We start from the raw sequence: 24,135 nt of genomic DNA on the forward strand, positions 1-24,135 counted from the left end.
CTGGACTACTCTCTTACTGGGAAATGCAGAAACAAGTAGTAAGTTCTTAAAATTCCCTCCACATTAACCCAATATTATGCTGGAATCAGCATGTCTGTCACTACTTTATACTGCCTCAGTGAGGACACCATAAAGTACCTGGCATGTTCTCTTTAAAAGAGTATATCTAAACACTAATAGGATATAATATTTGTACATGCAATCAATTCAAATAATTAGCTTTACCCGGTTTTCAGCAAGAAAGTGGTAGAAAAAAAATCAGAACGTAGAGAATGTCATTGGTGGTGATGTCCACACCGATGAGATTTCACTCTAATGTATTGAATGTTCTTTTAACTATTCCTGAATGTTAGTTGTTAAAGGAATTGTCTGGTTTAGGCTTCTTTCACATGAGCGCATATCGGCCGGCCATTTCATGGGCGATCGATATGCGCTGTGATCTGATGCATTGTATTCCAATGCATCAGATCACATGGGCGTATTTGCGAGACGTAAAAAACGCCCAGCCGACCAATATAGCACCGGGCGTTTTTACGTCGAGCCCAAAACATAGTTCTGGAACTATGTTTGGGCCGGAATACGTCGGACCGCTGCATAGGCTCCTATGGGAGCCCATGGCAGCGGCCGTAGGTGGGAGGGAGTTTAGCAGCGTGGATGCTAAACTACCTCCCTCTGTTCTCCTCCCCTTCCTCGTGCAGGCTTACCTCTCCTCCCTGCTTGGTCTCTGCAATGGGAGGGGGCAGGGCGGAGCTAAGCGCTGATCCGCCCCGCCTCCTCCCATTGATGGCTATAGACAAGGGGCGGGACATGGGCAGAGCTAAGCGCCCGCCCTCTCCCCACCCCTTGTCCATAGCCATCAATGGGAGGAGGCGGGGCGGATCAGGGCTTATCTCCCCCCCCCCAACCCCTCCCATTGCAGAGACCGAGCGAGGAGGAAGACTGGTAATTTTGCAATGGGGGGGGAGGGGAAATGGAAGATGGCCTGGTGAGGTCGGCGCATTTGCGCCGGCCTCACCAGGCCATATGAACGGGCGCACAAACATTTGATTTGTGTGCCCATTTACCAGGTTTTTTGCCCCCAATGTAGCATATATCGGACGGCCGAGAAAACGGCCGGCCGATATGCGCTCATGTCAAAGAAGCCTTAGGATGCATTCACATGGACAAGAAAATTGTGTGGGTTGTGTATTGCAAGATACATAAAACTTGCATGAAAATACAACCCAGTATTTGCAACATTTGCATTTACATGGATGATGTGAAAGAAATCATCTTGTTCCCCATTCCATTTTAAAACTTGTTTGACACACATATTCAGATATGTTGGCATGTGAACAGGACAATCAGAAGTTTACAAGGACGTTTACAAAGCCCCAAAAGAAAATCTGCATTTGACCTTCACTCAGACAAGTGTGTACTCATGGGGGAAAGATGGCTGGATTTTGTTTAGCAATATACTAACGCTGTATGGTCAGTCTGTTTAGCAAATGTTGAAACGATAAAGAGTTTTTTAATTTACATATTTTATACATTTAACTATGCCTTAACTAAGCACAGGAATGCATATAGATTACCAATTAATGACCAGAAACAGTTAACATTCAAACAGTATATGGGTAGAGGGGAGTTATCTCAAGAAAGCTTATGGGTTAACCAATTAACAACCCTAAAAACAGTTATTATACAAGCTGTGCATGGCTTGTGAGATGTTCTGCCTGGACACCTAGGTGACGTCTAGCCTAGTTTTCAACGTCTTTGTCAGAAGAACTATAAATACTTCTGCTTGTTAACAAATAAACAGAATCAGTAATTAAACAAATGCTGGGTGACCTGTAATTGCTTCTAAGGGTGCCTCCACAGGGGCACTAAAATGCTGCATTTATTTTGCTCTATGTGAGAGTGAGTAAAAAAGCAGATTTAAGCAACCAATGTCTTTCAATGGTTTCATTTACTTCTGTGATGTGTTCTCTGTCGCGATGCTGCGCTAGCAAAAAATCAGGGCATATTCTATCTTTCGGCTTTTTTTGCCTTTTTATGCACATATGTTTCCATATGAAGTCATCATTTGTTCAATTTGGGTGAAAATCAACGCACTTTACAAAGCAGAAACACATTTTTCCTATCGTTGTGTTTTTCGCTCGCTCAAAAATGCAAACGCCTGTATGGAGGCACCCTAACAGCAATTTTTCTCCAGTAGCGATGCTGCAAAATAGAAAACCCCAACATAGCATAAAACGTGCAGATGTTCGGTATCTGGCACATCACACAACATAGGGTTGGGGTGTCTGTGTGTTGTGTTATGCAAATTGTACCCAAGAATGTTGGGCGTGACTCAATCTCACCCATGTGAATGTGCCCTCAGGAAACACATTTTTAAATACCCAATTAAGGAATCATCAGTTAATGGATGCATAACACCTGTTCAGTACCAACATATATTACCCAAAATGGAGAGAAGCTACATTGTAAAGAATGTCTGTAGTTGTGGAGAACCTGTCATGTCCCTATGTGACTGAACAACCTATTGATTTCAGTGAACAATGTGCAGTGCTTCATTCTCCTGTGATGGTGCAACAGGGAAATCAAACACTTGCAGTTGGATTCTCTCTCAGATTGCAGCTGATCCCAGGGGATTCCAGCAATAAGGCTGCCTGTGCTCAGTTTTAGATTTTGGACCCGTCTAACAAGAAATTGTCTAAAATGAGCAGATTGTCTAAAGTTGGCAGTAACTTCAGTCTTCCATTTCTATTCTCATTGAGTTTTTTTCAGTTTGTTGCATCATAAATGTTTGGTATTATACAATGTTTTACCGCATAATAAAGCTTTTCATATAATTTTTTACATTAAAGACTAAGAACTACAACATCATATTATAATGCCATAGTGGATTTCTGAGCAAACTGTTTGTTGGGTGACTTAAGAGGTTGCCAGAGTAAAAAAAAAATGGCTAGGACCACAGAATGTGATATAATAACCATTACTCGTGTGAAATCCCCAGCACGTCTCTTACTGTGTTGTAGCGATGACGTGTCATACACCCATGTAACTAATGGCCTTAGTCTCGTGTCGTATATTCAGGCATCACCGCTGAGGTCAGTGATTGCTGCAGTAAGGAAATACATGTGATCACTGTAGCAGACTAAACCGAAACTTGTTGGGAGCACCGGAATAGCGGTGCTAGATCAGCAGTGAATTTGCAGGTGAGCAGTGGGTATTTTATCACATTCTGTCAGACGTTTTTTTTTAACATGCTGAAGAAACCCTTTAATAGTTTCACTTCGTGAACCAACATCATTTTGTGTTGTAGATGACTATATAAGTTTTTCTATCTCCCTTATGGCATCCTGTTTGGATATTGATCTCCATTGTGGAGGGATTTTTCCTCTACCGTCAAATTTTAAATTATAATATTTTTCAAAATCAGATTCAAAACGCCAGGTGACCCACTTCCAGTAGGATAAGGCAGAGTTGTCTGGAGTAATAGACCACTGGTTGAAAGGAGCGCCTGCATCTTTATAATTTCTGTAGTGAAACCTTTTCCCATCATCAGTTATATGAACTACATTACTTGCTACAAGAGTAGTGCATATGTCTGTGGAAAAATGTCTGGTGTTCTCCCAGCTCTCACCTCTTAAACCATTTGGCCGATGGAACTGCATACTGTGGCATCCATCATGTGTGCTTGTAGTATGTGTGCAAACGGCTTCACAAAATGGACACTGTTTCCAGCATCCAGGAAATTGGCCAAACAACATTGTGAAGGTCTTACTTTCCAGAGTATTCAGATCGTATACAGATAACTCCTCTTTCAGGGATTGCACTACTATTTGTAAAGCCTTTGTCATTGCCTCCTTGAGAAAACCTATGTCACTTATGTTCTGATACTGAACACTTTTCAGGTCACTTGCTGACAGTTTCATATCATTTTTAAGCTCTTGGCAAAACCTTTCCAGCCATGATTTAACATCTCCCTGTTTGTCTGTGACCTCCGCAGTTGATTTATCTATAGCTTTTGATATGAGTTGTCTAAAAAGGTCCACGTTAATCTTAAGAATGTCAGAGATCTTGGCCTTTTCACTACAAGTCTTGTGAACACGTTCCTTGATAAAGACTTCAACTGCTGATTTAGGATCTTTGATATATTTAATATAATCTTGGAAACTTTCCTTTTCTGCCAGTGACTTCAGTAAACAGAACTCTAGTTTAGATCTGTTCCCATTTAAAGAAGGGTCATTGCTTTTTATGTCACCAGCTAACTGAATCGCAGCTTTTTCTGTCACTTCTTGTTGGATGGAACCTTTTAGCATATTGCATAAGAACTCCGCTAGTGATGCCGTTTCTGTTGTTTCTTTGCAGGAGATTTTAAAGCTCTGCCAGAATTGATTCTTTTTACTTTCTAGGTAAACAAGAGGATTATTAGCTTTTCTAAAACAATCTGAAATGAAGACAAATCTTTTGGCAGCTTTTTGACACAAGAACAGCGATACATACAGCCTGTATTCTGCTAAATATGTCAACTTCTTTTCCTGCATTGTAGATATTTCCATGTTTATCAGGTTCAAAATTTCATGAAAATAGATGCACTGATAATCCATTTGGTCTTGCTCCTTTTTATCAATATATTCATCAATTCTCTTCTCTAGGCCATATGTTGTATGTTCAATTATCTTTTCCTCATCGGGTTGAAGCTTTTCATGTAAAATTAAATATCTTCGTTTGCTTTGAATGTGCTTTGTGAATACTGCAAGAAAATCCTTCCACTTATAAGAATGACGAATTGTATCAACAAGATTAGTTTCTGTTTTGAAGCGTTCTAGGAAAACATTTTCTAAATCTCGGTGGATCGCAGGAGGCTGAGGCATAACTATTGTGTTGGCTACTTCAGTAATCAAGGCATTCCACATCTGATTGAATTTTTCCTGCAATTCTTCATCATTAAGGTTTCTTCCTTTCAAAGTCAAGGCCATGTTCTTGCTTTTCTCAAACATTTCATCTTCATATTTCTCCTTAAAATGGTTAATTTGTTTACTATTCTGTTTTGCTCTAAACAATTCATCAGCGTTTTTCTTCACCTCATCTATAAGATCACCTTTAAGAGTGCAGAGTCTGTTTTCTGCATTTGCCCTCCATTGCACTAATAACTCGCTATCATTTTCTTCTGTGAAAAATTTGTTCAGATCCTCTAGAATGTTTTTGTATTTTTCTTCAAACTGCTTGGTAAGGAATGCTATATCTACAGATTTTATTACATCATTGTGAATTTGATTGTGGATTGTGTTTTGAAGCATCAGCATTTGCTCTCTTAGAGACCAAGCCCATTGACTGTGTTTCATTTCCAGCTTGCTATAAGCAGCAATTTCAAGAGAATTCTTAAAACTGAAAACAAAGTTCTCATTAAGCAGTGCGTTCCATAGATCATTAACACGTGCTTTAAACTTTGAAATACTCAAAATATTTGCTGGTTCCTCCTGTTTTCCTGAATAGAGTATGACCTTCTTTAACTCTTGCACATTTTCACTGTAACTTGGATTTGGAGGGGCCATTGGTGGGTCACCTTCCCATAAGTGGGCAAAATAGTGAATATGAGTATTTACATCAAACTGAATGACATCATTAAAACAAGTGACATCACACTGTTCCTGTTGCGCTGCACATAATGTCATTTCATCCAATTTCTCTTGAAGCCGCCTTCTTCCCTCCATGTTTTTTTCTTTAGCTGTGATTTCTCCAACATTTTGATGAACAAACAGACAGCTTGGTCTTAGGTTAACTCGTTTCATACGCAGAAATGCTTGAACAGCAATCTGGAGAATGTCTTGCATTTCAGAAGGATTTTCACCAAAAATGTTGATTACTGTAATATTCCCCAATCCAATTACAAATGTAGCCAGTTCATTATCATGGTTCACTGAATTGTTTTTTGATAGTTCAATGGCTCTTAATCCCTCAGTGTCTACAACGAGCATATATTCAAAGTTTAGTTCATGTTTAAGTTCTTCATCAACCTTAATAAGCTGCATAAATGCTCCTCGAGTACATCTTCCAGCACTCACTGCAAACTGCAGGCCAAACATAGCATTGAGTAAAGTGGATTTACCTGTGCTCTGTATACCTAGTACAGAAAGGACATAAAGCTTCTTATCTCCCAATATTTTTATCAGTTCTTCCAGAACAGCTCCTATCCACTTCAGTGGTACATGCGCAGCGTCACCATCCATAAGCTCAACTGGATACCCTGAAACCATAAGATGTGCTGCAATTTTTGGTAAAGTGAAAAACCTTTTATCTTTTTCAGGAAATGTTTCTAAAGCTTCATAGATTTGTCCCAGTTCTCGCAGAATGTGCTCAAGCCCAAATGTTGACATATTGATCTTCGTTGATAGTTGTTCCAGGTTGGCTTCAATTTTTTGTATAACACATTTATTTTTGTCCTTTTGCTTCTCAACTTTTAAATCTGACCAAACATTGTGATATTGTTGATACAGAGAGGATAATGTTTCTGAAGATAATTCATCCAAAAACATTTTAAACCATTGCAGAAAATACAATTTTGAGCACTGGGCATTTGAGTGTAGAATATGTAGGAAAGACCTCATAAAGTCATTCAGAGGAAATGCTTTCTCTAGTTGCTTGTTTCTTATTGTTTGTTTTTGAGACTCAATGTCACTTCGCTGTTGCTCAATACTCACGTTATTCTTTCTCTTGAGTCTAGTGAGTTCCTTGTCTTTTATGCTCCACATGTGCCACAGATCGCCTTGTAATGGAAGAAATTCCGCCTTCATAGCAGAGACATTTTTTTCTTTTAGTAAGGTCAAGAGAACCTCAGCTTCATCTCTTCCTTGTTTACACTGCTCTTTATCCATATCCACTATAAATCCTTGACATCTGGCAATACTTGCACATTTATTAAGAGAGTGTCTTTGATTTGAACAGATCAATAATGATTGTAATGCAGTTGATACTTCATGAACCAAATCTGCTTCATTTCTGTCTTTTAACCCGATTTTTAATTTTGAACCACGTTTTGGTGGAGTATATTCTTTGTCTGCAAGAAGACAGATTAATGGAGTAGGAGAGTTCAATAATTTTTGCAGAACCATTTTACCTTCTCCTGCCCTTGCATCAGAGTTATTGAACAAGACAACAATGACTGAGGAAATCTGTTCTAAAAATTGTACTTGTTTATCATGTTCTCGGGCATCACCGTGTAGATTAACAAATGCAATGCAGTCATCAAATGCATCATCATCCTTCCCACCTGGGCAATACCAAGCAATTTCTGTAATGCCATTTATTAGCAAGGAGTTCTTGCTACTCCCTTTGCAGTGACGGTGAAAGAAGATGTCATGTCTTTGTTTGCTCATCAACCAGTTAATTATTTGGGACTTGGATGAAGTCGATGGACCAAAGCGAATGAAAGATACAATAGGAGTTTCAGCTTCAGTAATAAATGTGTTATTAGATTTATCATCTTTGTTTGCTCCACTTTTTACTTTCCATTTCTTCTTAATTTCTTGGAAAGACCAAAGAGGAAACTCGATACACTTTGTGCTAGGATTACTTACCAACAGAGGTAGAGCAAATTGACAAATTGAAAGTTTTGTGTAAATATATTGTCTCATGAAATCATTAGCACAATGAAAAAGTGCCATCTGTACATCCATAGGGTGAATAGGTTGTTCATTACTTGCAATTTGTTTTTCATATTCTTCATTGCTGTCATCAAGGAAATCATCTAAGAAATTATCAGCTGTGACATTTTTATCCTCTTCATTTACGGTTAGGGTGTTTTTTTGACAGAGAGCTTCAGCACTTTTGCATTGTACATATCTAGCACGATAATCCAACATAAGCAACTTTTGTAGGTAGTGGAATAAAAGTTGGTCTTCTCCTAAAGTCTGTGTTTCACACATGGAGGATCTAAATATCTTATGAAAATCAGCTGTTTTCATTTTTTGTGGGTAATATTTCACAAGGTTGAGCCTTTTCAACAATAGCAAAAAGTCTTTGTCCATGTTACTGCTGTCATTTTGTTCATCAGTGTTTATTAATCTTATTTCATCCGGACAGATATTTTCCAGTTCTTTAGCAATTTCATCAGTGCTAAATTCCCTTTTTTCTAAGCTTCCATAGGCAAATGCTCTTAGATTATCTTCCATTTTGCTCCAATTATAAAATTGTGAATGCTGATGAATGATTTTGTCAACATTAGATAAAATATAACCTTCTAGATGACTTTTCATGAAATTCAAACGGTCTGTCTTCTGTTGCGTAGTCATTTCTTTATAGTCACCTGGAGATGTTAATCCTGTGTATAGTACAAATGCTTGCGCCTGTTCAGCACACTGAGCTTTAAGGTTTGAATACTCCTTGTGGACTTCTTCCATGCTACTCTGCAAAAATTCTACATCTTTACTTCCTAAAATGTTACGGAAGTAGGAATTTTTTACACAGTATCCAGAGTTATTTGCAATAAGGAGCACCAGTAATTCTGTATCTTTCTGTTTCATTTTCCTCATGGTTTTTAAAAATGAATTAAGTGAGAGACTAATGTGCTGTGTAGCTTTAATCTTTGCTTGGTATTGTTCTTCTATGGATGATGACAGACAGAATGTAACTTGAGAAACATTTTCTTTTGATTTCTTCAAGACATCAAGAAGCTCCTTAAATTCAGACACATCAATCTGACCAAGTTCATCCTTCTCAGAATTATAAATCCAGCTCATAATAAATGAAGCATCTGGAAAATGATCTACTGAATAAATATGGGTCTCAAGTAATTCTTGTAGTGAAATTTTTATGAGATACAGATCTTTCTCTGTACTTTCTTGATATCTCTTAACAATGCTCAATAAAAATTCTTGAAGACCTTTATCTGACAGGCATAAATTCACCCAAGCACTGTAACTTTTTGTGGTTTCATTCAGAGTTTGTTTAAAGTCAATCAATGTTTTCAAATGTTCTTTACAATCCTCAGTTTTCCAGGACTTTACTTCTTGCAATAAAATTTTAGCTTTTTCCAAAGCGATTACAAGATGTTCACCGATCATTATTTTTGCAGTCAGACCAGTTGATAATGTGTAAGAATCAATTAAACATGAAGCAAGTTTCATGATATCTGTAAACTGATCCCTATGGTTGTTCACAATTATCTCCCATATAGGCATGAGCTGAAATCCACGATCTATAACACTCCAAGTCTTGTTACTTGAAACAAGACCTGATTTCCATTGAAAGAGAGACTCAACTTCTGAAGGACCTCCTGTTTTGGTGGAAAAAAACTGAATATCTTTCTGAAATTTAGAGCTGGTTGATCTTTCAATGGAACCCTGTGTATTTATTTTTGATATGTCAAAATCTGCTCCACTCCCAGCATAACTAGCACCTATATAGAAGTTTAGTGCTTCAGAAAGGTTTCTTTTAGCTTCTTGCATCTCATTAGATGTTATGCCTTCCATGGAAGCTTTCCACCAATATATTCCCCCAAAATGTATAGGGCCTAGGTTGGCATGGGTGCCAAATCTCTGGAAAAAATCTGTACATTTGGTTCTTACAACTTGCTCATCTGAATTTATGTCAATTAGTTGTTCAATGTCTTTTAATGCAATTAGAGCTTCCTGTGAGAGCCGAAGCTGATCCTTAGTGAAGTAACAGGATGCTAATGGGATGTAATTGTATCTGGTTGTACAAGCATAAGTTTGCTGACGTGAGCGCTTACTGGTTTTCTCAGATTCTGAATCTTTGCTATAATCTGTACTGCTTTTAAGACCAAAGCCCATAAAACTAACATTAACTGAGCTACTTAAACTTAATCCCATTTTTTCAACTGCTTTTTGAAAACTGGATTCCTCTGTTTGAGATGTAAATTCCTTTTGCTGAAATACTGGACTTTGCTCTGGTCCAAGTAATTGGAAATCTTTGGGAACACACAGCAGTGGTTCACGTTTCTTAAACACATCATCAATGTTTTTTGTTTGGCTCAATCCCTCAAGTGCTAAACCCCCAGAAGCATATTTAAGGACATCTTCATCTTTTATATTTCCTTTAGTTAAAAATGATTCTTCCATGAGCTTAATCTGCTTTTCATAGTGATCTATGAGATCCACTAATGACTTTTCAGATGGTGTAGAACATTCAGAAGGAATTTCTAGGGCTTTACGCATTTCTTCTTCTCTTTGCCTGATCATTTCATCATGTCGATCTTTGCCTTCAGATCTTAATGTTTTTAGCTCAGTTATTATCTTTAATGCCTGTTCATTTTTTTCTTTCATTACCTGACATCGCTTCTCTTGTGTTTCCTTAATATTTGTATTGCTATCTGGCACACCGAATAGTTTACGTAATGCTCTCTTTTCCCATAGATAACGAGTCTTTTCTTCTAGGATTGAGTAGTCTTCAGGCTGAATGTATTGTACTGATTGCACATTATTAATGCCCAACTTTTCTTCAAGCACACAGAGCCAATACTCAGGATCCAAGCCAATCTCTTTAACTTTATCGGCAAGCTTGATATCAGTAGAACTCCTATCACAGGAGCCTGCCATTTCCATGCAACTGAAAAAAATAATCAAAAAGGTTAGTTTAAGGTAATTCTCAAAAGTTTTAATTTGGATATGCTATCAAACACTAATTTTGAAGTAAAATCTAAGTTTGGTCTCAACTTTTGTTTAGTCCATATTAGAGATTAATAGATTCTTATTACAATAGTCTATCTATTGCAGTTTGCAAGGTGAATACATAATAATGTTATTTAGTCCATATTAAATACTAGAGATGAGCGAGCACCAAAATGCTTTCCGCGATGCTCGAGAGTTCGTTTCGAGTAACGAACCCCATTGAAGTCAATGGGCGACTCGAGCATTTTTGTATATGACCCATGCTCCACTAAGGTTTTCATTTGTGAAAATCTGGAAAACCTAGCAAAGTGATGGAAACGACACAGAAACGGATAGGGCAGGCGAGGGGCAACATGCAGCGCTGCATCTCAGGTTCCCAGGTCTCACTATTAAGCCACAATAGCGGCAAGAGTGCCTCCCCCCCCCTAACAATTTTTACTTCGGACAAACCCTCATTAGCAAGGCACACCTTAGCTAAGCACCACACTACCTCCAACCAAGCACAACCCCTCCGCACGACCCTGCATCTGCAGCGCACACAAAATTGTCCCTGCGCAGCCTTCAGCTGCCCTCATGCCACACGCTGGCTTCATGGCCACACCACCCTCATGTATATTTATAAGTGCGTCTGCATGAGGAGGAACCGGAGGCACACACTGCAGAGGGTTGGCAGGGCCAGGTAGTGACCCTCTTTAAAAGGGGAGCGATGTTCGATCTTCATTCCAATCCTGTGCCACCTCCGTCAGGAGCTGCAACCGTCGACATAAAGGAGACTCAGCTGCCAGCCCAGCACTTCTACACATCTCCACAATGCAGTAATACTCGGTGTGGGAAGTATGTGAGCGGGCCCTAGGTCAGCCTCTGTCCCAGCAAACACCTTGTGTGGCCCAAGGTGCTGCGAGTGACATAGCAATGGGGAATCCATGTGTCCACACACTACTCTGTTTGGATGTCGGATACCTCATCGACAACGCAAGGGGTAAACCATCTGCACTCTGCACCCTTCCCAAGTCTGTCAGTGTTTTGGGGACAGACAGGTACAACTCCGCTATGGGAAGTCTGTGTGCACCCGCAGCATGGGTGGCTAGCAGGAACCCACAGACGGTACATAAAGAAATCCCATTGCAGTGCCCCGGATAGCTGAGGTTACGTGAGAGAAAATACATGTTGGCTTCCACCCACACTCAATGCCCTAGTCAGTCTGGGTTTTTTTTAAAGTGCCAGGCAGGTACAACTCCGCTATGGGAGGTCTGTGTGCACCCGCAGCATGGGTAGCTAGCAGGAACCCACAGACGGTACATAAAGAAATCGCATTGCAGTGCCCCGGATAGCTGTGGTATCGTGAGAGAAAATACATGTTGGCCTCGGCCCACAACCCATGCCCTAGTCAGTCTGGGTTTTTTGGGGGGCCAGATAGGTAGAACACCACGATGGGAAGACTTAGTGCACCCATAGTATACACAGACCCCTGTAATATTCCTGTAGCAAAAGGTATAAGCTGACCCAAGTAACATTTCAGTAGTAACTGTATAGACAGACCCCAGTAACATTTCAGTAGTAACAGTATAGACAGACCCCAGCAACATTTTTGTAGTAACAGTACAGACAGAGCCTAGTAACATTTCTGTAGTAACAGTATAGGCAGACCCCAGTAACATTTATGTAGCAGCAGTATAGGCAGACCCCTGTAATATTTCAGTAGTAGCAGTACAGGCAGAGCCCAGTATTAGTAACATTTCAGTAGTAACAGTATAGACAGACCCCAGTAACATTTCTGTAGTAACAGTATAGACAGAGCTGAGTAACATTTCTGTAGTAACAGTATAGGCAGACCCCAGTAACATTTATGTAGCAGCAGTATAGGCAGACCCCTGTAACATTTCAGTAGCAGGAGTATAGGCAGAGCCCAGTATTAGTAACCTTTCAGTAGTAACAGTATAGACAGACCCCAGTAACATTTCTGTAGTAACAGTATAGACAGACCCCTGTAACATTTCTATAGCAGCAGTATAAGCAGACCCCTGTAACATTTATGTAGCACAACCATAGGCAGACCCCAGTAACATTTCTGTAGAAGTAAAGGCAGACCCCAGTAACATTTCTGTCGCCGCAGTATAAGCAGACCCCTGTAACATTTATGTAGCAGAAGCACAGGCAGACCCCAGTAACATTTATGTAGCAGCAGTATTGGCAGACCCCTGTAACATTTCTGTAGTAACAGTATAGACAGATCCCAGTAACACTTCTGTAGCAGAAGTATAGGCAGACCCCTGTAACATTTAAGTGGCAGCAGTATAGGCAGACCCCAGTAACATCCTTGTGGCAGCAGTATAGGCAAACCCCTGTAAACTTTACGTGGCAGCAGTATTGGCAGACCCCAGTAACATCCTTGTGGCAGCAGTATACGCAGACCCCTGTAACATTTCTGTAGTAACAGTATAGACAGATCCCTGTAACATTTCTGTAGCAGAAGTATAGGCAGACCCCAGTAACATCCTTGTGGCAGCAGTGTAGGCAAACCCCTGTAAAATGTATCTGGCAGCAGTATAGGCAGACCCCAGTAACATCCTTGTGGCAGTAGTATACGCAGACCCCTGTAACATTTACGTGGCAGAAGTATAGGCAGACCCCTCAAACATTTAAGTGGCAGCAGTATAGACAGACCCTAGTAATATCCTTGTGACAACAGTATAGGCAGGCCCCTGTAACATTTACATCGCAGAAGTATAGGCAGACTCCTTTAACATTCAAGTGGCAGCAGTATAGACAGACGCCTGTAACTTTTAAGTGCCAGCAGTATAGGCAGACCCCTGTAACATTTAAGGGACAGCAGTATAGGCAGACCCCTGTAACTTTCTTGTAGCAGAAGTATAGGCAGGCAGACCCCAGTAAAACTTCTGTAGTAATAGTATAGGCCAACCTCTGAAACATTGGGGTACCATGAGCGTAGGCGAAGGCCGGAAAATTTGGTTGGATAAGAGTGTAGGCATGGACCTAAAAAATAAGTGTACCAAGAGTAGAAGTGTACCTCTGAAAAATTTATCAAGCAAGAGGGCAGGTGAAACCCATAAATATTTTTTTAAAGATACAGCTCACTGTTGCTTAATTTGTAACAGAGCCTGTAGGCAGCCCTGTTAAAAAAAATAGTTTCATGTTAAAATATCAATACTTTTGAAACTTTGAAAAATTGTAAAAACATTGGTAGATGTAGATAAGCCTTTGGGGCCGCAGAAAAATTGGCCGTTCAGCACGATGACATGTTGTTTCTGGAGGAGGAGTAGCAGGAGGAAGACTAATGTCAGAGACAGATTGACAATGAGAAATGCCCCGTTTTCCCAGTGATAGAGAAGAGTGCTTTTATCTGCGGTTGCAGCGAAAAGAATCTTTAGGTTCCGCTGCTCTCCGCCGGTGGAGAAGCGAAGTCAGGGGAAAGCCAGGCTTTGTTCACTTTATGAGTGTAAGCATGTCGGCACTGGCAGTTGACAGGCGGGTACGCTTGTCCATGCTGATTCCCCCAGCTGCACTAAACACCCAGAATCACCCGCCAACTTGATAAGTCTGTGTTTTGTCCGTTCTCTGATGGCGGAATTTGTGGCGCTGAAGACGCCAATTCATTTTACCAGTATTGATGCTACCCCCCTCTCTACAGGCCTGGTACGATGGAGGACACCAAGATTACAGTTCACGGTGGGGATCCTCCACTCGGAAGAACTGTCCTTCCTGGTTATGGAGAAAATGTCGGTTGATGTGGTGCTTGGTATGCCCTGGTTGGCACTGCACAATCCCCAATTTGATTGGTCCACCCGGGAATTGACTCATTGGGGATCATCCTGTCATGATCACCTGTCTACCATAGCTGTGTGCTCCGCAGATACGGTGCTCATTCCGGAGTATTTGTCAGACTTTCAGGATGTATTCTCCAAAAAACTGTCTAAGGCTCTGCCTCCTCATAGGGAGTGGGACTGTGGTATTGATCTGATTCCCGACAGCCCCATCCCTAAGGGAGCCATTTTCAATTTGTCAGGCCGTGAGCATGAAGTCCTCAAGTCCTATGTCTCGGAGGCTCTGGCCAACCGGCATATCCGGCCGTCCAGGTCCCTTGCCGGGGCGGGTCTCTTCTTTGTAGAGAAGAAGGACGGGACACTAAGGCCTTGTGTGGATTATCGGGCCTTGAATAAAATCACTGTGAAGAACCAGTGCTCCTTGCCCCTAATTCCTGATTTGTTGAATCAGGTGGTAGGGGCCCACTGGTTCTCCAAACTGGACTTGCGGGGGGCTTACAATTTAATTCGCATTAGAGAGGGAGATGAATGGAAGACGGCGTTCAACATCCCGTTAGGACATTTTGAATGTCTGGTCATGCCTTTTGGACTTTGTAATGCCCCCGCTGTGTTTCAGGGTTTTATGAACGCGGTCTTCCACAACTTCCTGGGGGTATTTCTGGTCATCTATCTTGACGACATTCCGGTGTACTCGCCTGACTGGGACTCACATGTGCAGCACCTGAGGTTGGTCCTGACCCGTTTGCGCGAGTATCAACTTTTTGTCAAGTTAGAGAAATGTATGTTTGGTTCTAAACAAGTATCCTTCCTTGGTTATGTAATCTCACCCACGGAGATTCAGATGGAGTCTGAAAAAGTAGCAGCAATCTCCCAATGGGTCAGACCAGACAACCTCAAGGCTCTCCAGCGGTTCTTAGGTTTTGCAAATTTTTACCGCAAATTCATTAGGAATTACTCAGTTATTGCTCAACCTCTGACCGACCTGACTAAGAAGGGGGCCAACTTGGGTAAGTGGTCGCCTGCAGCCCTTGAGGCCTTTAGCCGTCTAAAAAAGGCATTCACGACTGCCCCGGTGCTAATACAGCCGGACGCACAACTACCCTTTTTTATTGAGGTAGACGCGTCTGAAGTGGGGACAAGAGCAGTATTGTCGCAGGAAGTCAGTGGGAGGTCTGGGTATAGCCCATGTGCGTTCTTTTCGCGGAAGTTCAATTCAGCAGAGCGCAACTATGACGTGGGTAACCGCGAACTATTGGCTATCAAATGGGCTCTGGAAGAGTGGCGACACCATCTTGAGGGTGCTAGACACCCAATTACCGTATATACTGATCACAAGAATCTGGTATATCTCGCCAATGCTAAAAGACTCACAGCTCGTCAAGCCAGGTGGGCGTTGTTCTTCGCCAGGTTTAATTTCGTCGTGACATATATCCCAGGAGAGAAGAACGTGAAGGCGGACGCCCTGTCACGGCGTTTCGGGGTACCGGATAGTGAGACCATGACTCCCGAGAATATCTTAGCCCCCGGCGTGGTGGTGGCAGTTGTGGAGTCTAACTTCGTCCCTCAACTACAGGATGCTCAGCAGGACGCTCCTTTGGGGGTGCCGGAGGGCAGATGGTTTGTGCCAGAGACCCTACGCCCTAGAGTCAGGGATGAGTCTCACTCGTCGGTTCTCGCCGGGCATCCAGGGTTCCAGGGGACCCTGGAGCTTTGTTCCAGACACTTCTGGTGGCCAGGCATGTCTCAGGAGATCCGCAACTTTGTGAGGGGTTGCTCGGTCTGTGCTCACAATAAGAGTCGGCGGCGTCCTCCGGAGGGTCCTCTGAGACCGCTACCGGTTCCTTCCAGCCCATGGTCGCACCTATCAGTAGATTTCATCACTGACCTACCAGAATCCCAGAAGTGCACCACTATCTTAGTGGTGGTCGACCGGTTCTCAAAGATGGCACATTTTGTGGCGTTAAAAAAGCTACCCTCGGCAAAAGAATTCGCCACGATTTTTGTAAAGGAAATAATTCGCCTACATGGGGTTCCCCAAAATATTGTATCTCATCACGGGGTTCAGTTTGTGTCGCAGTTTTGGGCGTGCCTTCTGCAGAAACCTGGGAACGTCGCTTTCCTTCTCTTCAGCGTTCCACCCGCAGACTAATGGTCAGACTGAGCGGAAGAACCAAGATTTAGTGCAATATTTACGGTTGTTTGCTAGCGAAAAGGCTCATCAGTGGGCAGAGTTCCTGCCGTTGGCAGAGTTTGCACTAAACAACCGCCTTTGTTCTTCCACTGGGGTGTCTCCATTTTTTTGTGTATACGGTCAGCATCCTCGCTTCCTTACAGCAGTCCCTACCCCGTCAGTCTGTCCTGCAGTGGATGTCGCCACAGATAAGCTTCAGGGGGTATGGTAAGAGGTACAGAGAAACTTGGAGGCAGCGGGGGCCCGTATGCAGTTGTGTAGTGGGAAGAGTCTGTCCGTGTCTGAACCTTACAGGGTGGGACAGAAGGTATACCTGTCTTCTAAAAATCTCAAATTGCGGGTTCCGTCCTTGAAGCTGGCGCCACGTTACGTGGGGCCGTTTGCCATCACACGTGTGGTGAACCCACTCGCCTACGAGCTGGGGTTGCCACCCACATGGAGGGTTCACAGGGTATTCCATAAGTCGCTATTGAAACCTTTTGTCCCTTCGGTGATGCCCACCTCCGGTCCCCCTCCGCCCCCCCTGGTCCGGGATGAAGTTGAATACGAGGTCCAGGAGATACTGGATTCTCGTCGGTGTCGAGGAACCCTACAATATTTGGTGGCCTGGAAGGGGTTTCGACCAGAAGATCACTCCTGGGTGGCCGCACGTGATGTTCACGCTCCCGTGTTGGTACGGCGGTTCCACCGTCGTTTTCCGGATAAGCCTGGTCGAGTTTCCGGGGGCCCGGAGGTCCCCCGTCAGAAAGGGGGTAATGTTACCATGCAGGGTGGCGCTGATACCCGCGGCCGGCGCGCAGCGCTCCGATGTCGGCTCCGGCGTCCCGGAGCTCTGCTGTCGGGGCTCTCCCGGCAGCGTGGAGCAGCCAGCGTGCAGCGGCGTGGGCGTGTCCGCCCATAGGGTGCCGCCCGCTCTCCTCCACCTTCCATATGCAACAGTGGGAGAGTCGGCTCCTCCCACTCTCCGCCCCTGGGCGGAGGCTTTAAGTTAAAAGGCTGGCAGTGACCTGAGCTCACTGCCAGTTATTGGTTCTGCTAGCATCTAGTCAGGTCTGTTCCAGTCTGCTCTAGTTGCTCGTCAGTATCCTGTCTGTTTACCTGTGAGCTCCATCTCCAGCCTTACTCTGCTTGTAAGTTTTGTTGGTTTGTTCCACCTGCCTCTTCTGTCGGCACTCTGTCCCCTGTTAGTAGTTCCACCTAGGTAGTCGCCAGGTCCCTAGCCAGCGCAGGGACCGCCGCCCAGTTGTCCGCCTGGGGTTAGCCAGGGCCGAGGCAAGTAGGCAGGGACAGTGGGGTGCGGGAAGATCAGGGCACCCCACCTGGCGCTCGGGGGGGCAGAGTGCCGTAACATCCGTGCTCTGGCAGATTAAACCGATGTTGCAGGGTCCTCAGGGTGGCAGCATCCGTGGTGGACTTGCGGAAATTGCACAGACGCGGCACACCTTGCCGAGCAGGTCAGATAAGTGCGGGTAGTTTTTCAGAAACCGCTGAACCACCAAATTGAAGACGTGGGCCAGGCATGGCACGTGTGTGAGGCTGGGGAGCTGCAGAGCCGCCACCAGGTTACGGCCGTTGTCACACACGACCATGCCCGGTTGCAGGCTCAGCGGCGAAAGCCAGAGATCGGTCTGCTCTGTCAGACCCTGCAACAGTTCGGGGGCCATGTGCCTCTTGTTACCTAGGCTGAGGAGTTTCAGCACGGCCTGCTGACGCTTGCCCACCGCTGTGCTGCCGCACCGCGCCACACCGACTGCTGACGACATGCTGCTCGCATTTCTTAATTGAGAGGTAGAGGTTGCGTAGGAGGAGGAGGAGGGGGAGTGGGTAGGACGTGTGCGGTCCCAGGCTCGGACTCGGTCCCAGCCTCCACCAAATTCACCCAGTGTGCCGTCAGGGAGATATAGTGGCGCTGCCCGCCAGTACTTGTCCACGTGTCCGTGGTTAAGTGGACCCTCCCAGTAACCGCATTGGTGAGGGCACGATTGATGTTGTGGGAGACGTGCTGGTGTAGGGCTGGGACGGCACAACTGGAAAAATAGTGGCGACTAGGGACCGAGTAGCGTGGGACCGCCGCCGCCATCATGTTTTTGAAAGCCTCTGTTTCCACAAACCTGTACAGTAGCATCTCCAGGCTGATCAATTTGGCAATGTGCACATTTAAAGCTTGAGCGTGCGGGTGCGTGGCAGTGTATTTGCGCTTTCGCTCCAACGCTTGCGCTAGAGACAGCTGGACGCTGCGCTGAGAGACATTGCTGGATGGGGTTGAGGACAGCGGAGGTGAGGGTGTGGGTGCAGGCCAGGAGGCGCTCGTGCCTGTGCAGGCGAACTGAGTGGGAGGTTGGAGCACATGGGGAGAGGCAATGGTGCGACCCGGAGGCGGTGAACGGCCTTCGTCTCACCTTGTGGGGTGTTTGGTCATCATATGCCTGTGCATGCTGGTGGTGGTGAGGCTGGTAGTGGTGGCTCCCCGGCTGATCTTGGCGCCACACAGGTTGCACACCACTGTTCGTCGGTAGTCCGCACTCTCACTAAAAAACATCCACACCTTTGAACACCTTGGCCTCTGCACAGTGGCTTTGCGGGAGGGGGTGTTTTCGGAAACAGTTGGGGGATTCTTCGCTCTGGCCCTGCCTCTACCCATGGCCACCCCACTGCCTCTTCCAACCTGTCCTACTGCTGCACTTGCCTCCCCCTCTGAAGACCTGTCCCCAGTTGGCTTAAAGGGGATGTCTCGCGAAATCAAGTGGGGTTATACACTTCTGTATGGCCATATTAATGCACTTTGTAATATACATCGTGCATTAAATATGAGCCATACAGAAGTTATTCACTTACCTGCTCTGTTGCTAGCGTCCTCGTCTCCATGGTTCCGTCTAAATTCACTGGCAGCTTGCTTTTTTAGACGCGCTTGCGCAGTCCGGTCTTCTCCTTTCAGCACGAGCCGCTTCAGTGTGCTTCCTGCTACAGCTCTTCTGCGCATGCGCAGACGAGCTGTCACTGCTCGGGAGCGCGCTGGAGCGGCCATTCTGTACCATCCTCTGTTAGAGGAAGGTGCAGAAACTGGAGCTGCCCAGCCGAGAAGCCGCCCAGGTAAGTGATGGGTCGGGGGTGATGTTCACTAACAGGTGAAGGCCCCGGAGCCCAGCGCTAGGCTCCGGGGCCCAGCGCTGGGCTCCGGGGCCCAGCGCTGGGCTCCGGAACCTAGCGCTGGGCTCCGGAACCTAGCGCTGGGCCGAGGGGCCTTCGTCTTGTCAGGGTCTAGCGCTGGGGAGCCGGGGGGTAGCGCTGGGGAGCCATGGGGTAGCGCTGGGGAGCCGGGGGCTAGCGCCGGTTACCTGCTGCCTGGCGGTGGGTGACTGGTCGGCGGCGTTCAATCCAGGGGTCCGGTCGGCGGCTGCGGGGCGTCTGGTTGTCAGGGAGACACAGCTGGTAGCGTCTCGGGAGCGCGCACGTCAGGCTGCAGCAAGCGAAGGGAAAAGAGCCGGCGGCCATCTTGGGGAAACTTTTATAAGTTGCTGAAACGCTGGAACTGTAAGTAGAAACCAGCTAGAAAAGTCATTTACAGGGGGGCTTAGTAATGTATGCTTAATAAGGGTGACTGGGCAAAAAAAAAAATTCACTGCTTCCTCGAGACATCTCCTTTAACAAACCAGGTGGGGTCAGTCACCTCATCGTCCAGCGGCTCTTCCTCCGAATCCTCTGTGCGCTCCTCCCTCAGACTTACTGCCCTTACTACTACCTCACTGATAGACAACTGTGTCTCATCATCATCGTCCTCCTCACCCACTGAAAGCTCTTGAGACAGTTGCCGGAAGTCCCCAGCCTCCTCACCTGGACCCCGGGAACTTTCCAAAGGTTGGGCATCGGTCACGACTCACTCCTCAGGTAAGAGAGAAACCATTTTTTCCCAATCAAGGCAGGGGTCCGAGAACAGTTCCTGGGAGTCTGTCTGCTCATCAGAATGTGTCATTTTCATGGAGTGAGGAGGCTAGGCGGAAGGAGGAGCAGCAGCGAGAGGATTCAGAGTTGCAGCAGTGGACGGCGTAGAAGACAGGGTGGTCGATACATTGCTGGATGCATTTTCTGCCATCCATGACAGGACCTGCTCACACTGCTTTGTTTGTAGTAAAGGTCTACCACGTGGACCAAAAAATTGTGATATGAAGGTGGGGACCCCCTCAGCATGGTGGATTACGAATAGAGCAGACACAGAGCGGTGTAAATAATTATTGAATTATTGGCGTACAGTTGGAGGCTGACAGCGGTATTGTAACGCTAACTCCAGGCAGAAACAAAGAATACAGAAGGCTGCAAACAGGCCTAGCCGTGCAATAGTGATGCACTACAACTCCCACCAGACAGCCAGTCAATTTCAGACGGTCTGGGGTAGCCCAACAAAGGAGCTTTTCTTGTAATTTTTTTGAAAAAGAATACAGGCTATATAGTGTGTATATGACTTTCCCTCTATCAGTGGCTGTGGCCGTACGCTGTGTGTGAAGTTGACGGCAGGCACAGAGCGGTGTAAATAATTATGAAATTATTGGCGTACAGTTGGAGGCTGACAGCGGTTATGTAACGTAAACTGCAGCTGGAAAAAATTAAACGGAAGGCTGGAAAAAGGTCTGACTCTGCAATAGTGATGCACTACAACTCCCACCAGACAACCTGTAAAATGCACACGGTCAGAGGTAGCCCTAAGAAGGAGCTTTTCTTGTAATTTTTTTGAAAAAAAATACAGGCTATATAGCGTGTATATGACTTTCCCTCTATCAGGGGCTGTTGCCGTATGCTGTGCCTGAAGCTGACGGCAGACACAGAGCGGTGTAAAAAATTAGGGAATTATTGGTGTACAGTTGGAGGCTGATAGCAGTTATGTAACGCAAACTGCAGCCAGAAAAAAATTATACGCAAGGCTGCAAACAGGCCTAGCCATGCAATAGTAATTCACTACAACTCCCACCAGACACACAGTAAATTTCAGACGGTCACAGGTAGCCCAACGAAGGAGCTTTTCTAGTAATTTTTCTGAAAAAGAATACAGGCTATATAGTGTGTATATGACTTTCCGTCTATCAGTGGCTGTCGCCGCACGCTGTGCCTGAAGCTGACGGCAGACACAGAGTGGTGTAAAAAATTAGGGAATTATTGGCGTTCAGTTGGAGGTTGACAGCGGTTATGTTACGCAAACTGCAGCCAGAAAAAAATTATACGCAAGGCTGCAAACAGGCGTAGCCGTGCAATAGTGATTCACTACAACTCCCACCAGACACACAGTAAATTTCAGACGGTCAGGGGTAGCCCAACCAAGGAGCTTTTATTGTAATTTTTTTGAAAAAGAATACAGGCTATATAGCGTGTATATGACTTTCCCTCTATCAGGGGCTGTCGCCGCACGCTGTGCCTGAAGCTGACGGCAGACACAGAGAGTTGTAAAAAATTAGGGAATTATTGGCGTACAGTTGGAGGCTGACAGCGGTTATGTTACGCAAACTGCAGCCAGAAAAAATATACGCAAGGCTGCAAAAAGGCCTAGCTGCGTAATAGTGAAGCACTACAACTCCCAGCAGCCACGCAGTAAAATGCAGACGATCACAGGTAGCCCTAAGAAGGAGCTTTTATTGTAATTTAAAAAAAAAAAGAATACAGGCTATATAGCGTGTATATGACTTTCCCTCTATTAGTGGCTGTCGCCGCACGCTGTGCGTTAAGTTGACGGCAGACACAGAGCGGTGTAAATAATTAAGGAATTATTTGCATACAGTGTGAGGCTGACAGAAGTATTGTAACACTAACCCCAGGCAGAATCAAAGAATAGAGAAGGCTGCAAACAGGCCTACCCGTGCAATAGTGATTCACTACAACTCCCACCAGACAGAGTAAATTTCAGACGGTCAGGGGTAGCCCAACCAAGGAGCTTTTATTTAAATTTTTTTGAAAAAGAATACAGGCTATATAGCATGTATATGACTTTCCCTCTATCAATGGCTGTCGCCGCAAGCTGTATGTCAAGTTGATGGCAGACACAGAGCGGTGTAAATAATTATGGAATTATTTGCGTACAGTTGGAGGCTGACAGCGGTTATGTACCGCAAACTACAGCCAGAAAAAAATTATATGCAAGGCTGCAAAAAGGCCTAGCTGCGTAATAGTGAAGCACTACAACTCCCATCAGCCACGCTGTAGAATGCAGACGGTCACAGGTAGCCCTAAGAAGGACCGTTGGGGTTCTTGTAGACAGAATTCTACACTACCACTGTCCCTGCCTCACCAGCACTTTCCTTATACTCTGTATAATTGACTGCAGACTGAGAACGCTATAGCTGTAATGGCCTGCACGCCCGAGATGAAAAAAAAATTTTTGGGTGCAAAATTGCTCCCAGCAGCCACAACAGTAATGCACACGGTCAGATGTGGCCCTAAGAAGGACCGTTGGGGTTCTTGAAGACGCTAACACTATGCTTGGATGAGCAACAGCACCTTCCCTAATCTCTGCCAGCGTGTGTATGTGGTGAGCCGCGGGCGGGACCGCTTTATATACTCGGCGGTCACTTGATCTCGCCAGCCACTCACTGCAGGGCCGTGGGATAGGGCTGGAATGTCACAGGAGGAAGTTGTAATGCCTTCCCTGCATGTCTATTGGCCAGAAAATGGCGCTAAACATGCAGGGAAGGAAATGGAATTGACTCGAGTACCGCGTGGTGCTCGTCTTGAGTAACGAGCATCTTGAGTACTCTAATACTCGAACGAGCATCAAGCTCGGACAAGTATGCTCGCTCATCTCTACTAAATACCTGACTCCCCATTGAAGAAATAGAATTGAGAATGCATTTGTACAACCTAGGTTGCTTTTAGGACCTAACAGAAATATAGATTTTAATTACAATCAACATCATCATTTCTGCCATGCTACACAAAGAGCATTTTGAACTGGTCAGCTCCTGCCTCAAAGCACCTGCTGCTAGGGTCAGCTGCAGAGTGGAAAGGAGAAGTAGTCTCCTAAATCCTTGCTTGATGGCCACTTCACTTGATCCCTGCACAATTGCTTAGCTTTGCTGTAATATGCAGAGTGCCGTGGCACTGCTGGTAATTTGATGCAGGTATCTTTTATCATCATAATATCATAGGCTACCACTCGTGGCCGAGCATAATTCCCTTTCAAGTATGGGGTCTTTGCGATGAGTCTGTAGCTGACTAGAGAGACCTATCCTTGATCTGCAGGTTCTTTTGCAGTGAGGACATCGGTTTCCAAGTGGAAGACTGTCCCAATAAGGGTTGGCTTGACTTGTTTTCCTCTTGATACATTTCCCCCTTTCGCCCTCCATTCGTGCCTCTTCGAAATTCGCGGTGATGTTGGAAACGGCTGACCCCCAAATTGAGCGCTCGAGGGCCAGGGCTTCTCAGTTCTCATGTCTATGCCACAATTTTTAAGGTTTGCTTTAAGCCACTATTTGAATCTCTTTTGCTGTCCACCAATATTCTGTTCTTGAGTTGACAGTATAGTAACTGCTTTGGGAGATGGTAATCGGGCATTCGCACAACATGGCCA

At 45.0% G+C, this 24,135-nt stretch overlaps 1 protein-coding gene across 1 annotated transcript in view; it reads right to left on the bottom strand.

Annotated features, from left to right (window-relative positions):
• Positions 1–2,012: 2,012 nt before the first annotated feature.
• Positions 2,013–24,135, bottom strand: part of LOC136620214 (interferon-induced very large GTPase 1-like) — a 64,117-nt gene continuing 41,994 nt past the window's right edge. The window contains exon 3 of the mRNA XM_066594920.1: positions 2,013–10,554. Coding sequence (XP_066451017.1) covers positions 3,312–10,554 — 7,243 coding nt within the window. The 3' untranslated portion in view covers positions 2,013–3,311. The remainder of the gene's footprint in view (positions 10,555–24,135) is intronic.

Source organism: Eleutherodactylus coqui, chromosome 3, assembly GCF_035609145.1.
Source record: "Eleutherodactylus coqui strain aEleCoq1 chromosome 3, aEleCoq1.hap1, whole genome shotgun sequence".
NCBI lineage: Eukaryota > Metazoa > Chordata > Amphibia > Anura > Eleutherodactylidae > Eleutherodactylus > Eleutherodactylus coqui.